This window comes from Sorex araneus, chromosome 5 (genome assembly GCF_027595985.1).
Source record: "Sorex araneus isolate mSorAra2 chromosome 5, mSorAra2.pri, whole genome shotgun sequence".
Classification (NCBI taxonomy): Eukaryota; Metazoa; Chordata; class Mammalia; order Eulipotyphla; family Soricidae; genus Sorex; species Sorex araneus.
In genome coordinates this window covers 42246577-42266463 of record NC_073306.1, presented here as the reverse complement: position 1 = coordinate 42266463, position 19887 = coordinate 42246577, and the positions used below count along the sequence as shown (strand labels likewise).

General features: G+C 53.0%; 1 protein-coding gene across 1 annotated transcript in view; it reads right to left on the bottom strand.

Annotated features, from left to right (window-relative positions):
- Positions 1-19887, bottom strand: part of CSMD2 (CUB and Sushi multiple domains 2) — a 608999-nt gene that overhangs the window by 388333 nt on the left and 200779 nt on the right. Inside the window, exon 5 of the mRNA XM_055138092.1 lies at positions 5074-5281. Within this exon, the coding sequence (XP_054994067.1) occupies positions 5074-5281 (208 nt within the window). The remainder of the gene's footprint in view (positions 1-5073; positions 5282-19887) is intronic.

Sequence of the window (19887 nt, the reverse complement as noted above, 5' to 3'; positions counted from 1 at the left end):
CCTTCCCTTCCCTTCCCTTCCCTTCCCTTCCCTTCCCTTCCCTTCCCTTCCCTTCCCTTCCCTCCCCTTCCCTTCCCTTCCCTTCCCTTCCCTCCCCTCCCCTCCCCTCCCCTCCCCTCCCCTCCCTTCCCTTCCCTCCCCTCCCCTCCCCTCCCCTCCCCTCCCCTCCCCTCCCCTCCCCTCCCCTCCCCTCCCCTCCCCTTCCCTCCCCTCCCCTCCCCTCCCCTTCCCTCCCCTTCCCTTTCCTTCCCTTTCCTTCCCTTTCCCAAAGTAGCTAACTGGCTACTTCCAGCTGGGTCCAGGTGGAGAAGAGGGCTCCATCAAAGCACACTTTCAACACCCCCTACCCCCACCAGAGTTCTGTTCTCCAGGGCAATGTCCAGCCTGACCCGGGGCAATTTCTCAAATTCAGCATGAGGGTTGCAGCAAGTACCCAGGAAGCTGAGCAGCTGAAAGCCTGGGCTTGTATCTCCGCCCAGGGAGAGAGTGCTAGAGTCTGGGAAGATGACCTGGGGAAGAAGACAGAGGGGTCTGACGGGGGTGGTGGGGGGTGGGGGGGTGTCTAACCAGGCTCTGAGGTGCTGCAGAGGCTTCATCGGCCCTTTTCCCCTCCAAGACTGCAGCCCAAACTGGCCAGCCCTCAGGACTGTGACACCTGCTAGGGGCACAGAGTGACACCCACCATGCCCTGCCCTGCCCCTCGTGCTGAGAGCTGAGTCCCTTCAATGTGCTCTGTGGCTCTCCTCAGACTGCACAGCTTTTGAGAGGCATGGGCGTGAGCCCCTCTCTGACTCCTACTCTGCTTTCTCCAGGTAGTTCCCAGAGGGGGGTCAGTGCCCACTCTGCAGGCACCTGCCAGAACCCATCCTTACAGTGCCAGCAGGACAGGCAGGCACGAGGGAAGGTCTCTGTTCTCTCCTTCCTGTGGTTCAGAGGAAGGACCTGGAGAAGCTCATGGAGAGTTCAGGGCACAGCACAGTGGGAGGAGGGGAGACATCCCAGGTCTAGAAGCTTCTTGGGACTCCTCCGCACACTTCCTTTCCCACAGTGGAGAGATGGGCTCTGTAAGTGGGCCTTGGCAACAATCCCTGCATGCTCTAGGAACACAATCCTGATATCACCCAGAGACCCACAACCTCAGCTCTTAGGAGAATTTTCAGCATCCCCAAAGCCCAGTGCCCCAAGATGGTCAGAGACGACTGAATGGGTCAGAGCAGAACAAAGAAAGAGCCATACTCCCTACCCCGTTGAACACACCAGCAAGAGTTTATCTGGCTCCTCAGAGAACTGGGCATGCAGTGGGATGTGCCAGGGGTGGGTTCGGAGATGTCTGTCTGGTGTGGGGCTTGGAGGGATGTGTGTCGGGGTGATCTGGCTCTCTGTGTGAGTGTATGTGTGATTCTCTGAATATGTACGTATATACATGATACGTGTGCATGTATGCATATGTGAGCATGTGTGTGCATGAGTGTGCATGTGAGTGCATACATATGACTCTGTATCTACATACATGTGTATATAGGTGTGTATGTGCATGTGAGTATGTGTATAGTGGGGAGTAATACCACATCTATCTGGATTATAGCCCTTGAGCCAAAACGAACCCTGTTTTTGTTCATATTCAATCACACATACAAAGCAATTAACATTACGGATAGTAAGTCTAAAGTACTTGGAACTCTCTCAACATGCCAGAGTTACAGGGTTCAGTGCTCACCATAGTAACAAACTGTGTTGTTCAAAGCGTACATTGTTGAATTCCCAGAAGCTGGTCCTGGAACAGCCAACCAGACAGGAGAGGTTGTACTGAGAGGTGAACCATTTCCTGGGACATGAGTGTCACAGGGGTCTACCACTGAAGTTTGCTGCATTTTTTGCTTTGAGTTATCCTTTGTCTTATGAATTAACATTCTGAAGAGTTGGCAAGATTTTCTCTAATATCTTTACTTGGCAAAGTAAAAAAAAAATCAACCTGACATTTTTCCAAATTAGCCATTTCATCAGCCCATGAAATATAAACATCTGGAACCCCTAATTAAAGCTCTCTGTGGTTAGACCATTTGGAGAGTGGGAAGGGAGTAAAAGCTGCAGAAGGGACCTTTCAGGACACCTTCCCCTAAATCTGTCCTCCAAACCTTCGCTTTCCACTAAATGAAGCTGTAGGTATTTTTCTCTGGAAAGTACTTCCAAAGGGTTAAGGGTGCCTTGTTATTCAAATCTCCGCTAACGGGGTATCTCCTGTGCTCAGGCCTGGGTACAGAACATCCTGAAATCTCCCTGGATGATGAGAGAAGCAGTAAGCTTCAAAACTGGAGCGTCACGTCTTCACACCAGTCCAGGGGTCCATGGGGAGAGGGGCAGGCAGGGAGAACAGGCTTTCTACACAGACGCCCTGAGCTTCCAAGTGAGTACATCCATAATTGCCAGGCAAGTATAAATCAGACCGACAAATGCATCCTGCCTGGCAGTGGTGACACCATCCCTGTAAATAATTATAATTTAATCTTATAGCAAAGAGTTCTGAATGAGTCCCCTAACGATTTCCTCTGCTTAATTCCTTCCCCACTGAGTGACTTAATAGGAAAAGGAATACTCTTTCAGATTTGTTTCACTTCAGAAGTTTGGACACTGTAGACTCACACCTGGGGGGCAGAAGCTGTGGGAGGCCATTTGGCCTATGGATAAACAAGTGGGTGGAAGAGGCCTTGGGCTGGAAGGAGGGAAATAGCAGGGAGACCCGTCTTAGTACCTGTTTATAGGGATGACCTAGTGAGGGTTACTGCACAAACCAAGCCACGTCTGCAAGAAACGCTGCCCAGACGCCACAGCCCTGCTCCCGAGGAGCCATGCGGCTTTAAGCAAGGATCTAACCTCTCCGGCCTCATTTTCCTCATGTGTGAAGCGATCCCATAGGGTTTTTATCAGATGAAATTATGACTGCAAGAGCTAAGAGCCAGCCGGCTATGCATTGATAACAAATGTTCAATGAAGGACGGTATTATCACACCTATTATATTTCACAGGCATTTATAATGATAGAGGGGAAAATGCATGATAAAAGTGCTGAGTTAAATCTAGAGAGAGTGTGGGGATTAAGGGGCTTGCCTTGTAGACAGCTGATCCTGGTTGGATCCCCAGTCCCGTATGCGATTCTGAGTATATCAGAGAGAAATCTCAGAGAAATCTGAGAGCACAAGAGCCCGAACACTGTCGGGGCTGGCCTCCAAACCAGATAAATATATTAATAAATAAAATTAGAAGTTAAAAATGCCTAAATTGTGTGTGTGTGTGTGTGTGTGTGTGTGTGTGTGTGTGTGTGTGTGTAGCCAGTTAGCTTGCCCTAGGCAAATGAAAAAGGCCATTGAGGGGAATATCAAAATTTTAATATTTGTTATTCATTTTAAATAGCCATAGCATTTTAAATCTTCCATAAGAAGTGTCTATAATCCAATGAGAAAAATGGGCATTTTACCAAAGGTGGTGGGGAATGGAAGGTCTATAAACGGAGCAGGTTAGATATGAGGATGAATTGGCCATTGACAGCTCTCACCCCACTGATCACCAGAACTGAGTCCAGTAATCTGCTTCGGTAGTTCACTGTTCCCTTCCTTTCTCACCATGGCCCTACCTATGTCCCTCCAGAAGCTCGGCCTCCTCCAGTAGAGATAAACCTTGGGGAGACGAGTTGCGGTGTTCTCCTGCTGGGACCCTCTCCCGCTCAGCCTGGTTAGGGCTTGAAAGGCTCATGCACAGATTCAGTCTGACTGCCTGTCCCACACAGCCAGGGATCCCCGAGAGGGCAGGCGGGACCTCACCTCCATTGGGCAGGTGATGGCTTCACTCCCCAGAGCTTCTCTCCACCCATCCTGGGCCACATCCACAGGGCAAGCTGAAGAAACCAAGACTGCTTCCACTGCAACCAGAAAATGGAGCCCTCCAGCTTACTCTGACCCTTACTCCCAGAGTCTGTACTTGAAGGGGTTTGTTCCCATGTTCTCCCTGTCATCCAAGAGTCCCTGTTGGTTGCTGCCAAGCAGTTGTCTGACTATGGGCTCCTCAGAGGGACATTCCTCATGGGCTGGTATGGATGAGACCTGACAGAAAAGACCTAGAGGAGGAGCCTGTCTCCTAATGACTCCTTCCCCTCAGACGTCCCAGCCCCTGGAAACTGACTCTGTCTTCCCTGGGCCCCTTCCCTGCCTCACTCTCGCCACTCCCACTTCGATTTCACTCGGGTCCAGCTGCCCTCCCCCTGCTGACGCCTGGAGGCTGCAGAGTCACTGTCCTCATCTGGCAGGGTCAACGCTGCCCTCAGGCCAGTCGGCTCCTGGGGGAGCTAACAACAGCCCCCTCAATGTGATGCCGTCATCCTGATGACACAGCCAGAAAGACAACTGGAGAGAGTGTTCTAAATGCTACCCACAGCCTGCTCAGCTTGTCTCCCAGACGAGAGACTGGACACTTCAGTTCATGACCTCAGCGTCTCAGCTCACAAACTTCTTGTGGGTCCCAGTTCCAGAGACAACCACCGCTAGACCCGAGAGAGAGTCTGAGAGAAAGTCTTGGTCTTGCCCCTCTTCCTGGCCCATCACACGTGGCTCCCCTCCACAGAGGAGCTGAGTTTGCTAGCCATGTCAGGAGCAAGGACCACACTTCCCATCAGCACCAGGGCTGAGGGTCTTTCCTGCCCCCAGGTGGGAGAATGAGCCCCACGGATGCTTCAGGGCCCTCTGTGGGCTGCTGTACACAGACACGCACCTTCCACAATGAGAAAACGGTTTCTAGTCATTTCACCAAAACTATCCATGTCCAGAGACCAGAATTCCCTTAGGCCCAAGGCAAGTGAGTTAACCAGGGTCCATCCTAAACTAGCAAGAACCTGCTTCAGATAACTGCAATCCCTGTCAAAATCAACTCCACTCTGAAAATGCCATGCGAGCTCAAAAACTCTCTGACAGTAGGTGGAGAAGTGGCCAAGAGGTCCTTGGCCTCAAGTCCAGGTTCTGAGCAGGCCCTCCCCTCCCACTCCACGCCCACTAGTCACGATGTGGGAAGAGCAGAGGTGTTGCTTACCAGAGAGAGGAGCCTTCGGTGCCCGTGACTTCCAGGAAGTCATACCCATCCTCCAGCTGGAAGTCAATGAAGACCAGGGCGATGGTGTCCCCCAGCTCGGCCAGGATGGTCCACGTGCAGTCGGCATTGTTCTGGTACTCCGAGGGGAAGTGGGGGCTGGCGATGATGCCACTCTGGCCCCGCAGGGTCCCGCCACAGGCATCGTCGGCTGTGGGCACAGACACAAGAGGCTCCCGTCAGTGGGCCCAGTGCACAGGCCCTGGCTCTTACCTGGGCCTCACCCTGGACAGGCCCCCAGCAGGCAGAGAGGGCGCTGGGACCTGAGAGAGAGATGGGATGGGACAGGCTCCTACACGGAAGTGGCTCATTGAGACTAACAGCCCTTGCCACGTGCCACGGCTGTTCAGAGAACATCAAGTTTGAAGCACTCATGGACCCAAGTTGGAGATCAAGGCGCAGGAAGGGTGAACAAAGCCGATTGGGGTCCCACGGCCCTTGAGTGAGAGTTGAACTCTGCCCGGTGGGCCACACTCTTGACTGTGCCTGCTATTCCTGGAAGACTGGGGAGGAGAGAAATTAGCAATTCCCTGCCCTCACTTCAGTAAATTGGACGCTTCCTTCCCCTGGGTTTTAGGAGACCTCAGCCGAGACAAGGACTCAGGGCAGCTCCTCAGGGTAAAACCCCAAGGACTTTCCAGAACCCTCACAGCCTGGCATGATCCCCACCATCTTGCCACCTGCCCAGTCCCAGGTAGATCTAGTTTCCAGTGTGGTGTCTGTTCAGACTCCTGTCAGGAGCCTGGCCAATCCTTCTGCCTAAGACCTGCTCAGAGTCATTCTGATGCTTGAGATCCTAGGCCAGTGCCATCTGTGGGACATCATCGATGCCAATGCTTCCCTACCTGCCCCCCCCGCCCCATAATCACACTCTGAGCCCCCCAGTCTCATGTCTCCCTTTAGACACGAGGCCTTGCACTGACCCCAGTAACCGCTCCCATTCTCACTGTGAGTTTCCGGGGCAGGGGTCATGTTTTACTCTCCCTGCATGGTCAACTGCTCCCAGCCTCACGGATCCAGCCTATTCCCAGCTGAGACTTGATGACGACATTCAGGAAAAATGATCTGAGGTGAGGCTGGAGAGAAAGTACAGGGGTAATGCACTTGCCTTGCATGTGGCTGCCCTGGGTTCAATTCCTGGAATTACATATGGTCCCTTGAGACGCATCAGAAGTGATCTCTGAGTGCAGAGCCAGGAGTAAGCCCTGAACAAAGCCAGAGATGTAACCCCCCAATTTAAAAACAAATCAATCAAAAACCATCAAGAAGCATAGGAATGTGTCCTGATATAGATGCATGAAGAGCACAGTCTTTGCATGGGCTTTTCTGTGACTGTAGGGCTTGGTTTGAAGCCACTTACCAGGAGAAGTCACTCCAGCTTCGCAAGCTGGCTTTCTTGCAGCCAGTGATTAGGATACACTGTAGCATGTGCTGTGTGGGAGATAGGGGCTAAATTATAAGGAAGGGAAAAGGCAGGTGCACAGCTCAAATATGTGTATCAGTAGGAGCAGAGGGACAATAATAAGAGCTAGAACTTGTTGAACACTTATAATACACCAGGCATCATCCTAACTACTCCACATATTCCATCTAATCCTCACGATGAGCCTGTGAAGTATTGTTCTCATTTACTGACAAGGAAACCAAGGCACTAAGGGATTCTGCCACTTGTAGAAGGTAATACATTTTGTAACGAAGAAAGAAGTTGTTCTCTGTTGAACAGTTAATTCCGGTGACTCTGCTCCTGGCCACTCTACCCTTCTGTCACCCTAGAGTAAAAGTCATACTTTGAGGATTTGGAAAACTGGCTAATTCTTTCCATGAGTCCATTGGGGAAAAGTTAATAGGAAAAGTACTACTAGAGCTGGGATTTGAGAGATAAATAGGTGTTCATAGGTCAGAAGAAAAAGGGAGAGAAAGCTATTTTAGGGAAGAGAGAACCACATGTCAACTCCAGTCACTAAATATACACTAAATATAAGGCATGTCTAAGATAAGTAACTCTAGATAGTTTATCACAGGGAAAATCAAGAGAAATGGAAGGTAATTGTAGTGAAACTAGAAGGGATCATGTGACAGAAAATGCTGGACACATAAGATTTGGAAACAGAGGGGGAAAATTTGGAAAGAAATGAATTTCAGGGGACCAGAGCAATAGTACAGCTGGGAGGGTGCTTGTCTTGCACACGGCCAAGCTGCATTTGATTCCCGGCATGCTATATGCTCCCTGAGCCCATGTGGAGTGATTCCTGAGCACAGAGCCACGGGTAAGCCCTGAACACCACAGGGTGTGACCCCCACACAAAACAACCAAAGAAATGAATTTCAGGAACAACGATGTCTTCTAATTTGAATTTCACAGCCATGAGATTTATTTCTTAAGCTTCTCTGTTTCTTTTCTTTAGAGGAAAAGGGTGCACACCTGGTGGTGCTTGGTCTACTCTTGGCTCAGTGCTCAGAGGTCAGTGCATGGCAGAAGGAACCATGCAGTGCCAGGGATGGAGCTGGACCTCCTTTATGCAAAGCACATCCTCGAGCTCTGAGAGCTATCTGTGCCCTCCACACCCCCGCCCCAACACCAGCCCTCGTTTCGCTTCTCTGTACAATGATTTGTTGTGATTAATAGAATAAGATAATTAAGGTGACAATACCTAGCATTAGTCAGTGATTAGAATGCTGGCCCCCCCACCTCCATGCTGTTTTTTTTTCTCTCCCACTTCATTTTCAGGATCAAAGGCAGTGAAGAAATAGGATTAAACTTGCAGCTCGGAAAGTTCACTGTGGCTGTGACATTGAGAAGGTCTGCAGAGCGGGAACTACTGAGATGCTTTTGGTGGGACACAGTCACCAAAGTCTGAATGAGTCCAGAGGAGACTGGAGGCAGGGCCCTGGGGAGCACAGGCAGGGCATCTCAGTGGGATGCTGGAGAAGTGAATCTTATAGGACTTAGCAACCCAGGGGGATGGACCCAAGGGTTCAGGCATGAGCACCGGACAGGGTGAAAGGTGCAATTCCCCAAGGTAGGGGGCCTTAGGGAAACAGCTCCTTGTCATGGGGACAACATCTGGGAGTTCAGATCCAAACACCAGGCTGCGGAGGACGTCCCAGAGGAGAGCTCCAGGTGGCAGTGAGAGATGAGAGGAGAGTGATAGAGTGAAAAGGTGCATGTATTCAGTGGCCCTGCCACACATGACTTTCTCTGGGGAGAGGGCCTACTTCTGGAGAATGAGCTGATTTCCTCCCATGCCCATTAACTAAGCACCTACTAGGTCCCCCAGGCTGGGTTCAGCTCCACCACAGGAGGAAAACCTGGCATTCTTCCATTCCCCATGTGTGTTTCAGAGGAAGTCAGGGCTACACCCAAGGGTCCCAGAAGAACTTCCATGGTGCTGAAGGCGTAGTGATAGCACCGGAGATGAAAAGAATGCTTGGTAGGGGAGGTGGTGTCTGTGTGAGACATTCCTTTATTCATTCACGCATTCTTTCATTCCCAGATATTGAAGAGCCTTCGACAGGCCAAGCCCTCTTCCAGCTGCTGGGGATGTATGCAGGCAAAACTCCCTCTCTCGGGGGGCTCCTGGTCTGGCCAGGAGGAAGCATTGGCACCCCAGAGGCATTCGGAAGCCAGCCCCGTGGAAAGAGCAGTGGCAGTAGAGCTGGAGGCTGGAGCATGTCCAGTGCTGGGCCTGTGGGTCTGGGCCTCTCAGGGGGGCAGAGGGTAGGGAAGATAGAGAAAGGACCACTAGGACAATAATAGTTGAAAATGATCACGCTGGGCGACAAGAGCTGTGTTAAAAGTAGGTAAAGGGATATACATGAAAACCTTTCAGTATCTGTATTGCAAATGACAATGTCAAATGGGGGTGGGGGGAGGGGGGAAGAGAGAGAGAAGAAGAAAAAAAGCACCTGCCAAAGAGTCAGGCTGGGGGCTGGGAGGTGATAGGAGGGAAACCGGGACACTGTGCTGGGAAATATACACTGGTAGAGAGATGGGTTTTGGAACACTGTATGACTGAAACCTAATCATGAACAGCTTTGTAAGGGTCTATCTCACAGTGATTCAATAAAATGATCTTAAAAGAAAGAAAGAAAGAAAAAAGAACTGTCAGAGAAAGCCTCACTGGGAAATGGGCATTAAAACAAAGACCTGCAGGGCAGAGGGAAGAAATGCTGTGGGGACCAGCATTCGGGGAGGAACTGTACATGCATAGACCCTGGTGTGCAGAGGCTGGCACACTGAGGAGGAGCAAGAAACCTAAAAGGTGGGTAGCAGTGGGCACAGGGAGAGGGCATCACAGCAAGGCCACTGCCCGGGCTTTGCCTGTGACTTGGGTGAGACGAGAAGTCCTGGAGGGTTCGCACTGACAAATCTGACTTGTGACGTAATGAGAGGATGATCCGATGTGTGACTGGACGGGATTCTTGGGCTGCCGTGTAGACAACGGCGAGTGAAGGTGGAAGCAGAGGAAGCACAGAGCAGAGGCTCCCGTGTGGGCAGTGGCCATGGCTGGGGCAGGGGGCAGCACGCAGGCTGTGATGTCAAGGTCCAACACAGACACACCTGCACTGTGAACAGCCCCAGGGGCCGGGGGGTGTCCCGGGCAGGAGAAATGCAAGAGATGCAAGAAATATTGCAAGAAACGCAATATTGTGGGACTTAGAAGTCAGGAGAGCCTGGAATTGAAGGGAAGGGCCCGGATGGCGAAGCTGGCACCAGACAGGGCTTGGGCAGCAAGCGAAGGAGCCGCAGTTCAACTCTCCCTCTCCTCCTGCTCCCCTCGCTGCCACCCGTGCAGATGCTCGGGCTCCTGGAGGGAGGGAGAGAGGGAGGGAGGGAAGCAAGGCAGCTTGCTTGGACTGGCTTTAAATCCAGTTTGACGGAGCTGTTTATTTGTTGTATCGGATGTGCGGTATTTCCAGCTGGGATATCTCTCTGGCAGGAGCCTATGAAGTCTGATCTCCTTTTAATGTCAATAACTTCACTGTGGCCATTACCAGGGAGATAAGCCCTGGAGCCCCGCAGCAGACAGGAGATTTGTCAATTTTGTGCTTGCGGCCCCGCATGGACCATCTCTGCAGGGAAAACTGCCAACACTCAAGCCAAATGGCTGCTGATTTTTGGTGGGCTTGTGTGGGGGCCACACCCGGCTGTGCTCAGGGCTTCCTCCTGGCTCTGTGCTCAGGGATCACTCCTGGTGGGGTCTGGGGGAACATATAGGATGCTGGTGGTTGAACCTAGGTCTACCTCATATAAGGTCTTACCCTCACGCTATCTCTTGGGCCCCTGACTGCCTCTCGACTTCACAAGAGCTTGGGAAATCGTGGTGAAGGAAGGACCTTTACTCTGAAGCTTGAGGCAGGAGTTCACTGGGGCAGATCAGAGGAAGCAGCATTGTAAGATAGGGAGGCCTGGGATGGGTGGGTGCTTTCCACTATGCTAAGATGTGTAGGACACTTGAGATAAGTCGAGGGTGGACATAGACAAAGAATAGTAGAGATGGACTGAGAAAGCCCGGGACAGTTTATTTGTTTATTTGTTGTATCGGATGTGCGGTATTTCTAGCTGGGATATCTCAATAACTTCACTGTGGCCATTACCAGGGAGATAAACCCTGGAGCCCCACCTGGCAGGAGGTCCTGGGTCAAGTTGGACACTTCTGGTTGGTTTCCAGTATGGCGTGTTCACAGGACAGCCAGTGGATGGTAGGAGAGGATAAGGATGGAGCTCCGACCCTGGAGGTTGGGATTCTCCCAACCAGGGTTGGGATCCCCACATGGGATTCAGCCAGAAGGAAAATCCCAGCCCTGTTTTTAGAAAGGTGACTGGTGGCAAGAGAGATGGATAGATGGTGCGGCAGTGAAGCAGCACATGGTGGGTAGAGGGGGAGCGGTAGAGAGACCAGAGATGAAGACAAAGCATTGGAACAGGCCTTGGCGATGGAAGAGCAGGGGGCAGATTTAGGATTGGGAGTTGTATGAAGGAGGCCAGTGGAGGAGGTGGCATGAAAGAGGACCCCGAGGTCTTTGGCAGGACAAGAGGACATGAAGATGATGCTATTGAAGCCAATGGAGATCCCGGGGTGGGGGTTGGGGAGCAGCTCCGCAGGTGGTGGTGACCCTCCCCCAGGTCTGTCCCCTTTCCTATGCCAAGTATGAGTCCTGGGGGACACAAAGGGGGCCATGCCCAAGGCGCAAGGTCTAGAGGGCACAGAACTGTGATTCCTGTGCCATCAGCAGGGGAGCAGGAAGCGCCTCTGTAGGAGTAAAAGGCAGGCCGGAAGCTCTTCCATAAGCGGGTGAAATAGGGTCCCCAGGAAGAGGTGGAAAAAGAGCACCAGGGGGCAGGGTCTGTGCGGGTGGAGAGAGGCAGGGACTGAGCCTTGCAAGGCCTCTGACAGGCCCACACTGTCTTTTGCCATCTGGCCTGTGAGCCTAGATGAACAGATATCCCGAGTGAACTGGTTTAGGAAGTAGGCCCTGGGGGAAAGAGGGCACCGTGGTTTGCCTCTAGGCTTAGAAACCCAGAGACCTCCTGTGGTTCTCCACCTCCATCCCGCCCCGCCATCCTTATCCTCTCCTACCATCCACTGGCTGTCCTGTGAACATGCCATACTGGAAACCAATCGGAAGTGTCCAACTTAACCCAGGGCCTCATGCCAGTGCACAGAGGACACCCCCACGCACAGTTGTTCATCAAGTCCTGTCTGTGCAAAGTGGCTCTGCATCTGGTCTCCCACCTTCAGCCCTCTGCTCTGTAGAAGCCAGCTGTGTCCGCAGCCAGTCTGGCCAGAAGAACTATCCCTGCCCTCAAGTACCCCTCCAGGACTAGCTCCCAAGCTCAGCTACCCCTCTCTAAGAACCCCAGGACTCCCACTGTCTCTCAGGACTGAGCCGAGCATCCAGACAAGGCCGGGTCCTACGGGGGCATCTGGCATCTCCCTGCTGGAGGACCTTTGAAAGGGCGATTTTCTCTTTCTGGAAACTTCTTTCCTCCTTGCTAGACCTGACTGCCCTCTCTTTTGTCTGCAGGTTCCAGTCTAAATGTCACTTCCTCCAAGATCTTTCCAGAAATAGAATCCTCCTTCCCCACATTAAACTCCCCTTGGGCACTCCATACATTCTCCTAGTTACTTCCTCTAACTAACCGATCAGTCAACATTGTTTATTTACTGCCTGGTCAGTAAATCCAGCGAGGGCAGGGACCTGATCTACCACACTTGCTGGTGGTGTCTAACAAGCACTCATTCAGCAATTGCTGAGCAAAGAAATAAATGGGGACCCAGAGCTCAGAGGCTGGGGGCTCTAGCTGGGTCTCCCACATCAGCCCGGTGACCCCCTGACTTCTCCACACTGCCCCTTTTGGCAGTAGGGTGAGGTAAGTCAACTGACATGTTCAAACTCCTTCATGAGAGTCAAGATTTTAAGACCACGCTAGAACTGAAAACTCGGGGGGTGGGGGGGAGGCTTGAGCTGCCCTGGCTAGAGGTGTCAGCCTGCTCTGAAGATGACACCTGGGCCAGCTGAGCTGTCCCTCCCTCGGGGCTCCACCGACACCCTTGTTGAAGCACTCTCCCGCTTTGATTGAAGATGCTGTAAAAGTTGTTTGGAGATTTTCTCACACTTTAAATAAGGCCTCATATTTCATGGTTACAACTTCAGAGCCATAAAATATAACCTTCAGCTGACACCACAGTCCTGCAATATTAATTCACACGTTCCTGTCTCCGGCAATGAGCGAGCTGCGTCGCCATTAAGTCATGTATATTCTTAGGTGCAGGTGTGTTAGGTCGAGAGTTGCCTGCCCAAACTTATGCTTTATTTGTGATCAACGTTAAGTTCCTCTGGAAATTCTTCAATTAACTATAATTTAGAGACTGATCTCTCAGCCCCCTCTGGCACCTGCTAATTCTCCAGTGATTCCCAATGTTCAGATGTGAGGAGAGGACCTTCACTTTACTTCCCCCGTCCTGGGGAATTCAGTACCATCCCATTGCCTGGAAGCTCCAGGGGTTCTGGCCACATTCTCCTTCCCCTGGGTCACCTGGCCTCTTTGGGCCAGAGTAGGAGCTCCCCAAGGCCCTTGTGCTCCCCCTTCTGGTACCATGTAGCTCCAAGTCCCTTTTGAGGCAAAAGCATTTCCTCCCTGAGGGCTCTGTCCTGTTACCCTTGGCTTAATCATGGACATGCCTCCTGAAAATGAAGACAACACCATCACCTGAGAGCATCCCTGACCTGCTCCCCCAAACTACACTGCTGGGGGGATGGGTGGACCAGACTAGACACAACCCTTGGTTACGGAGCTCTAAGATGTGAGATTATGTACTGGGCCAAGCATGGTGCTGGGCAGTTCCTGGCATCTCAAGCCTCGGCTGCTGGGCATCTAGCCCTCCACCTTCCAGCCTGAGTCTGAGGCTTGGCACCTTTTGAAAACTTGCCCGCTGTCACCTGGCTATGAACACTGGGACTAGCAACAGAATCCCGGGCCTTCTGACTTCACATCCACTCCCCTTATTTCTTGGCTTCTCCAGCCTCCGTGACTGCAGTGCCATTCCTGACATTGGAAGGGGTGGCTCCCAGGGGCCCCAGACCCTAGCGAGGGGTCTTCCAGGTAGAGGAGGCCTCCTCCGTGCCTCACGCCCTTCCCTCCAGGGCAGCTCTGTGCTGCCCCTGAGATAGGCGCAGGCAGGGGGCAGGGGACTCCAGGCTCCCTGGGGCTGCATCTTCCCATCCGCAGAGCCTCGGGTGCTTTCCCAGAGGCCTCCATCCTGTGGCCCGCATCGGACTCCCTGCTTCACTAGTCAGCCAGCCCGAGTTCAGTCAGTGACTTGCAGGCCAGGTGACACTGAGACCTTAGGGTCTCAGTGTCTGGCTGGAGCTGCCGGATTTCCGAGAACAAGGGGCTGGCACCGTGAAGAGGCCCAGCTCTGTCCCAGACCACCAGAACTGGGGACGTATCAGAATCGTCATGACACTCCTGCCACAAGCCTAAAGACAGCAGTGGTCAGTATCCTGGCCAGCGGGCACTCCGGCATGGGCTGAATCCTGGCTGCAGAACCTCTTGCTGTGTGACCTCATGAAGTCACACACCATGGCCACCCCGGCTCCAATACTATACAGCCTGATGGGGGTTTAGCGGGGCTTGAAGTTCCACAGCGGGCCCTGGCTCGTGGTTAAGGATAATTACTGGCGAGGAGTGACCATCGCTATCAGAATCACAGTGACTCAATCCCACGGAGTCAGTAGGACGAGCAGGGCCCTCCACCGAGCCCTTAGCACGTGCACACTGAGCCTCCCTCCCACTCGCCGTGTGGCCTACAGTCACTTTCTTCACAATGAGAAATCAGGCGGGAGTAGCCAGAGCCACTGAGCTAGTTAGAGGCATGTGTAGGATTTGAATCCAGGCGACTGAATTCTCAAGCCCATGTTTCAAATTGCTCTGCTAATTTCATAGTGATGAGTGATGGGCAGGGGGTAGGAGAAGGACGGGGCCCCCAGCAGCCAGAGAGAAGCCCCAAGGTCAGAAAGTACCATCTGGTCCATGCCAGGACGCCAGTGCTGAGAATCCCCTCCCCGAGGGCTCCGGCTATGGTACCGGGGTTCCCTGTGAGCTGCTGAATCCGTCCACACAGCAGGGCCCAGCGTGCACTGCCCAGGTCCTCTCTGCTCTCTTCCTTGCCATGCCGGGGCTTCCTGTTGCTCCAGATCCCCACTGGCTGAAAACTGCCCCTCCCCCCACTGACTTAACCTCCCCGCCTGCAAATCTTCCCACATCTCCAGCATCTGGATGGAACAAACTCTCCTGAATCCTCCTAGGCCTGCACTGCCAGGGTCCCCTCGGCCCCATCTAGTCATGGCTCCCCCTGACCACCCCCCCACCCAAAGCAGGACAGTACTCACAGTGCTGGAATCAACCTTCACCTGTCATTCTGCCACTGAGCTAGTCTCCCCCGACTGCCTCCCTCCAAAGCAGCTACCTTCCCCCACCGGCGCCATCCCCAGGGGCCTGCTACAGTAACTCTCACCCCTGCATCTCTGCCAACCGTCATCCCTCATCCTTCAACCATCCAGAGCCATCTTAAAAAAAAAATCAAAAGTCACACCACTCCTCCTTGCTTAAAATTTGCCCCGGTGTCTGCCTGAATTTAGGAACCAAATGAAACTGATTTTTAACGGTGATAGCCAGCGGTATTCAGAGGCTACATTAGGTAAGTTGTTCAGGGATCACCTCTGGTGGTGGCTGAGAAGCCATGTGGTGCCAGGAATCAACGCCAGGTCTCCGGCATGCAAAGCACCAGTCCTTTGAGAAATCACACCTCCTCCCCATGGCTCCCCGACTATTATGCTATATGTTTGCTGTTCCTCTTAACATGTCACGCTCTCTCCTGCCACAGGGACTTTGCAGCTGCTACTCCTCTTATTGGGAATACCCTTCCCTGGGTCTTCACACATGGCCTCCTTCCTGCCATGTGGGACTTGGTTCGGAGACCATCTCCCCCAGGAGCACTGCAGAGAGCCCTCTCTAGAGTTGACCTTCCTTGTCAGAGCTCCAAGAGAAATCTGAAATGTGCTTATCCAGGTTTTGTCTGTCTTCTGCCTCCCAGCTTCTCAATGCATGCTCCATGAGATCGTGGGATTTGTACCAACATGTCGTGTCTCCCCCCTGCACACTGTTCTCTGCATCTAGAATAGCTACCACTAAAGGACAGTCGATGAATACGGTTGAATCAATGACTGTCTGGCACGTAGCAGGCTCCGAGACCAAGTTGTTGAGTCTTGAGCAAAGGAATAAATAAGCAGTCAACGTTGGCTGCTGCCTGGGAGCTAGAGGGCTCAGCAGCTACGAGCTAGCAGGGCCGGGGCCAAGCGCATCCCTCTCTCTACCCCACTTACTTACCGCCTCAGCTTCCCACTCTGTTGCCTCCTCCTGCTGCAGTCAGCTAGTCTGGCCTGCGGCACGGTGTCTGTGAACCAGAGTTCAGCATCCTGAGCATCGTGCCCTCAGTTCTGGGGACAGCCTGCAGTGTTTGGTGGAACCTCAGAGCCCAAGCACTTCTCGTTCCGTCTGCTGTGTTTCCATGCCCTGCCTCTCAGCCCCCAGAGATTGAACCCTATGCTTGCCCCCTGTGGCCCCCTCCCACCCCAGGCCCAGACCCTCGTCCAGAGGAAGGCTTCTGACTGAAATCTACACGGCCTTTCTTCATGCGTGCAGGAGGCGCCAGGGAATAGTTGCCTTGGAAAATGTGCCCTGGGAGACACACAGGGAAGCCCTAACCTCTTCGCCTGCCAGCTGGACCTTGCCTGGATGGTCAGGAGCCTTAGGATGGGCCTCCTTGGAGCTGGGCTTCACGCCCCACTCCCCCTTAGCTTCAGCGTGTCCCTGGCGGGGGCCCTGCTTCCCACCAGGCATGTGGCTTTTCTGCAATGAAGCGGAAGCACACTGTTCTCGTCCTGCTCCAGGGAGCGCTGGACGCAGAGCACTCCCGTCACTCAGAGGTGCGGGGCGGGCTGGCGGGGCCAGGCCACGCGCTTCCCGTGCCGACTTGCGCCTGCATGATCCTGATGGCGAATCAGACCCAGCCAGCCGTTCATTCAGCAAATATTTACAGACCACTGCCCCCTGGTTATCCACGCACAGATGCCAGCCCGCGAGTCTACAGGAGAGGAAGAAAGGCCAGAAGGCTCTGAGCCTTCCCAAGTAGGAGCCTGTTAACTCTGGCGTGACTGCAGTTCCTGGCAGGCACTGCACAAACCATCACACAAGCACGCTCCCCTCTCCTGTCTGTCCTGCCCTGGCCGCCTGCAGGGGCGCAGCCTGGCCAAGGGTTCTCAGGAAATCACTGATGGAACTGCAGGAGCTTCTCCTAGGCAGGTGGTGGCAAATGAGAACAGGGAAATGGAAAAATGGGAACAACCAGGGGTGGGAGGAGCGGGGAGGGGCGGGAGAGCTTGGTTTCCCCTCCTGACCACTGGGCAGTTTTGTCTTGGTGCCTGGCTCTGGGGCAGGGGGCAGGGGTCTCAGGGTTCGAAGCTCTTCTGCTAGGAGATCTAAAACCCTGGTGGGCTTTCTGTTATATTAGGGGGTGAGTGAGAGCATTCTCTGATGAAGGTTCCCTTGCAAGAGGGAACTTAGAACAGCTGGCCTGGAGTCCTTCTGGAAGTCACATGTGCCCTGCTAAAGAGTAAACTTGACCCCGTACAACGGGGAGTCTCAGGCAGGGCTATGAGCTGTGAGCAACTCTGTCAGACTAGTCTGTGAAGGTTGTCCCAGCAGTGTGGAGGAGAATGGCCTGGGGTGTGTGTGTGGGGGGCAGCGAGGGGGTGAGGATGGGTGCTATGTGAAGGACACCTGGCCAGGCATTAGGTGGGGGAGGGGAGAGTGGGGGTTGTCATGCTCTGAGGTCCCTGAGGAGTGAAAGAAGAGGTGGGGTAGAGTCAGAGGGAGCCTGGTCAGGACAGGGTGACTGATGGGGGATTACAGGGCTAGGATGCCACTGGGGATCTGACTTGGCCACTCTGTACCGTGGCACCTGGCCAAGACAGTGGTAGTGAGAGAGAGATTTGGGGAAACAATGCCGGTTGCCAGTTACTGGACACCCCCCGCCCCCACTATCTTGAAGCGCAGTGGGGCTGTGGTTCAGTGGAGTGCGATTTCCAAGTAGCTCTGAAGCTTAGGACAAAGGGAGGAGGGAAGATGGAGATTGGACCGTCATCCCCAGCCATAGTTAAAAGATACACAGTGGCTGAGAAGTTCCAAGACATGCAAGAATTTCCCAGGGTAGACTATGCCGGGTCTGATAACTAAGGGGAAAGATGGGAGAGAAGTCAGTGAGGGGCAGCAGGAAGGGATATTGGGGAGAAGCAAGCAGACAGCCCTCAGTGGCTGACTCATGAGTCAAGACTAACAACTCCACAGGGTACAGGACATGACTCAAATAGGAGAGGCTCGGAGGCCGGCCCTGACACCACCTGGGGTATAACCCTGCTGGTCCCTGAACATGTGGGGCTGGACCCTGAACCATGAGGCTAGCATTGCCAGGAGAGGACCCTACCTATTGAAACAAAGGAATCTGTGTCCATAAGTTATGACTGTATCGATATTGCAAACCACAATGCCCAAAATGAGAGTGAGAGAGAGAGAGAGAGAGAGAGAGAGAGAGAGAGAGAGAGAGAGAGAGAGAGAGAGAGAGAGAGAGAGAGAGAGAGAAGAAAAGCGCCTGCCATAGAGGGGGTGGGGGTGGGGAGGTGAGGGGTGATGGGAGGAGGGAACCTGGGGACACTGGTGCTGGGAAATGTACACTGGCGGAGGGAATGGGTGCTGAAATACTGTGTGACTGACTGAAATCCAACCGTGAACATCTTTGTAAGGGTCTATCTCACAGAGATTCAATAAAAAAGTTAAAGTTGGGGCCGGAGCAATAGCACAGCGGGTGGGGCGTTTGCCTTGCACGCGGCCGACCCGGGTTCGATCCCCGGCATCCCATATGGTCCCCCAAGCACTGCCAGGAGTAATTCCTGAGTGCAAAGCCAGGAGTAACCCCTGAGCATCGCTGGGTGTGACCCAAAAAGCAAAAAAAAAAAAGTTAAAGTTATGGCTTATTCATAAATTATGGCCCCACTTTACGTCACCCCATCACCCCACCTTACTCTGTCCCACTGAAAGGGGACCTCTAGTACAAGTCTGAGCAATCTCCAGGAAATATCGCCCTAAGTAGCTGGGTGGAAAGAGATGTCGCTTTGTAAGGAAATGGAACTGCCAAGGGATAGCCAGGCTCTTGTGCCTCAAAAGTCAGCACAAGTCCTGAAATGGGCCCAGATGATAAGGCAGCAAAGTAAAGGGGGGTGGGGGATAGAGAGAGGCAAGAGGGCAGGCACCGCAGTGAACCCAGGTCCTTCGGAGCTCAGCACTGTGAAGCTCCTGCTTGCTCAGTCCTTCATCCCAAAACCCTTAGGTGGCTGATGTCAGCTCCATGCCTTGCCACAAACTTCCAACAAGGGTGATGCTACCTGCAAACAGTTTTGCTAGTACCTGGGGTTTCTCAGGTGGGGAAGGGATTGTTTGGTTTTGCTTATGGTGGGGGGAGGGTCAAGAAAAAAAGATTTTTCTTGGATTTGGATTTTCTGACCCAAGTTGGTAGGGCAGAACCAAAGGAGGGAGGCATAGCTGGAGTGCATGTCTGGCATGCAGAGGCCCAGGTTCGAGTCTTAGCACAGCACGTTACTCTGAGAAGTCCTGGGCAAAGGGTCCCTGGGAATAACCCCAGGCCACCCAAACATGGCATAGGAGATCACCACCATTATTTGGGGTGCACGATGTAGTTCAGTGATTCCCCCAGCACAGGAAAAGATGCAATAAAAGGGAAGATTAGGTTCAAGAATCCTTTCTAAAGTGGAAAGGGTTCTTGAAGCTAAAGGGGAGGGATAGTGAATTTCCAACACTAGGAAATCAACGTGAATTCTACTTTACAGGACAGAGTGGCAGTCCCTCTGCCTCGTTTATCTTTTATTCCAGCGTGATCACCCAGAAGAATATGGTGACTATAGTGTTGGATAAAGAAAGAGGATTGTGTTTCGATTTCACAATGTGTAAAAGCTCCATCACGATCACATTCCATACACCATGACCCTGCCACAATGCTGCACTGTGACCTCTGTGGCCAGGGGTGGGGAGCAAAACTGAAGGAAGGTAGGGCCAGTAGCTAGGGCCCAGGTTGGGCCCTTGGGGCCCCATGGCTCTGTGCTGGATCAAGGCCTTCCCTG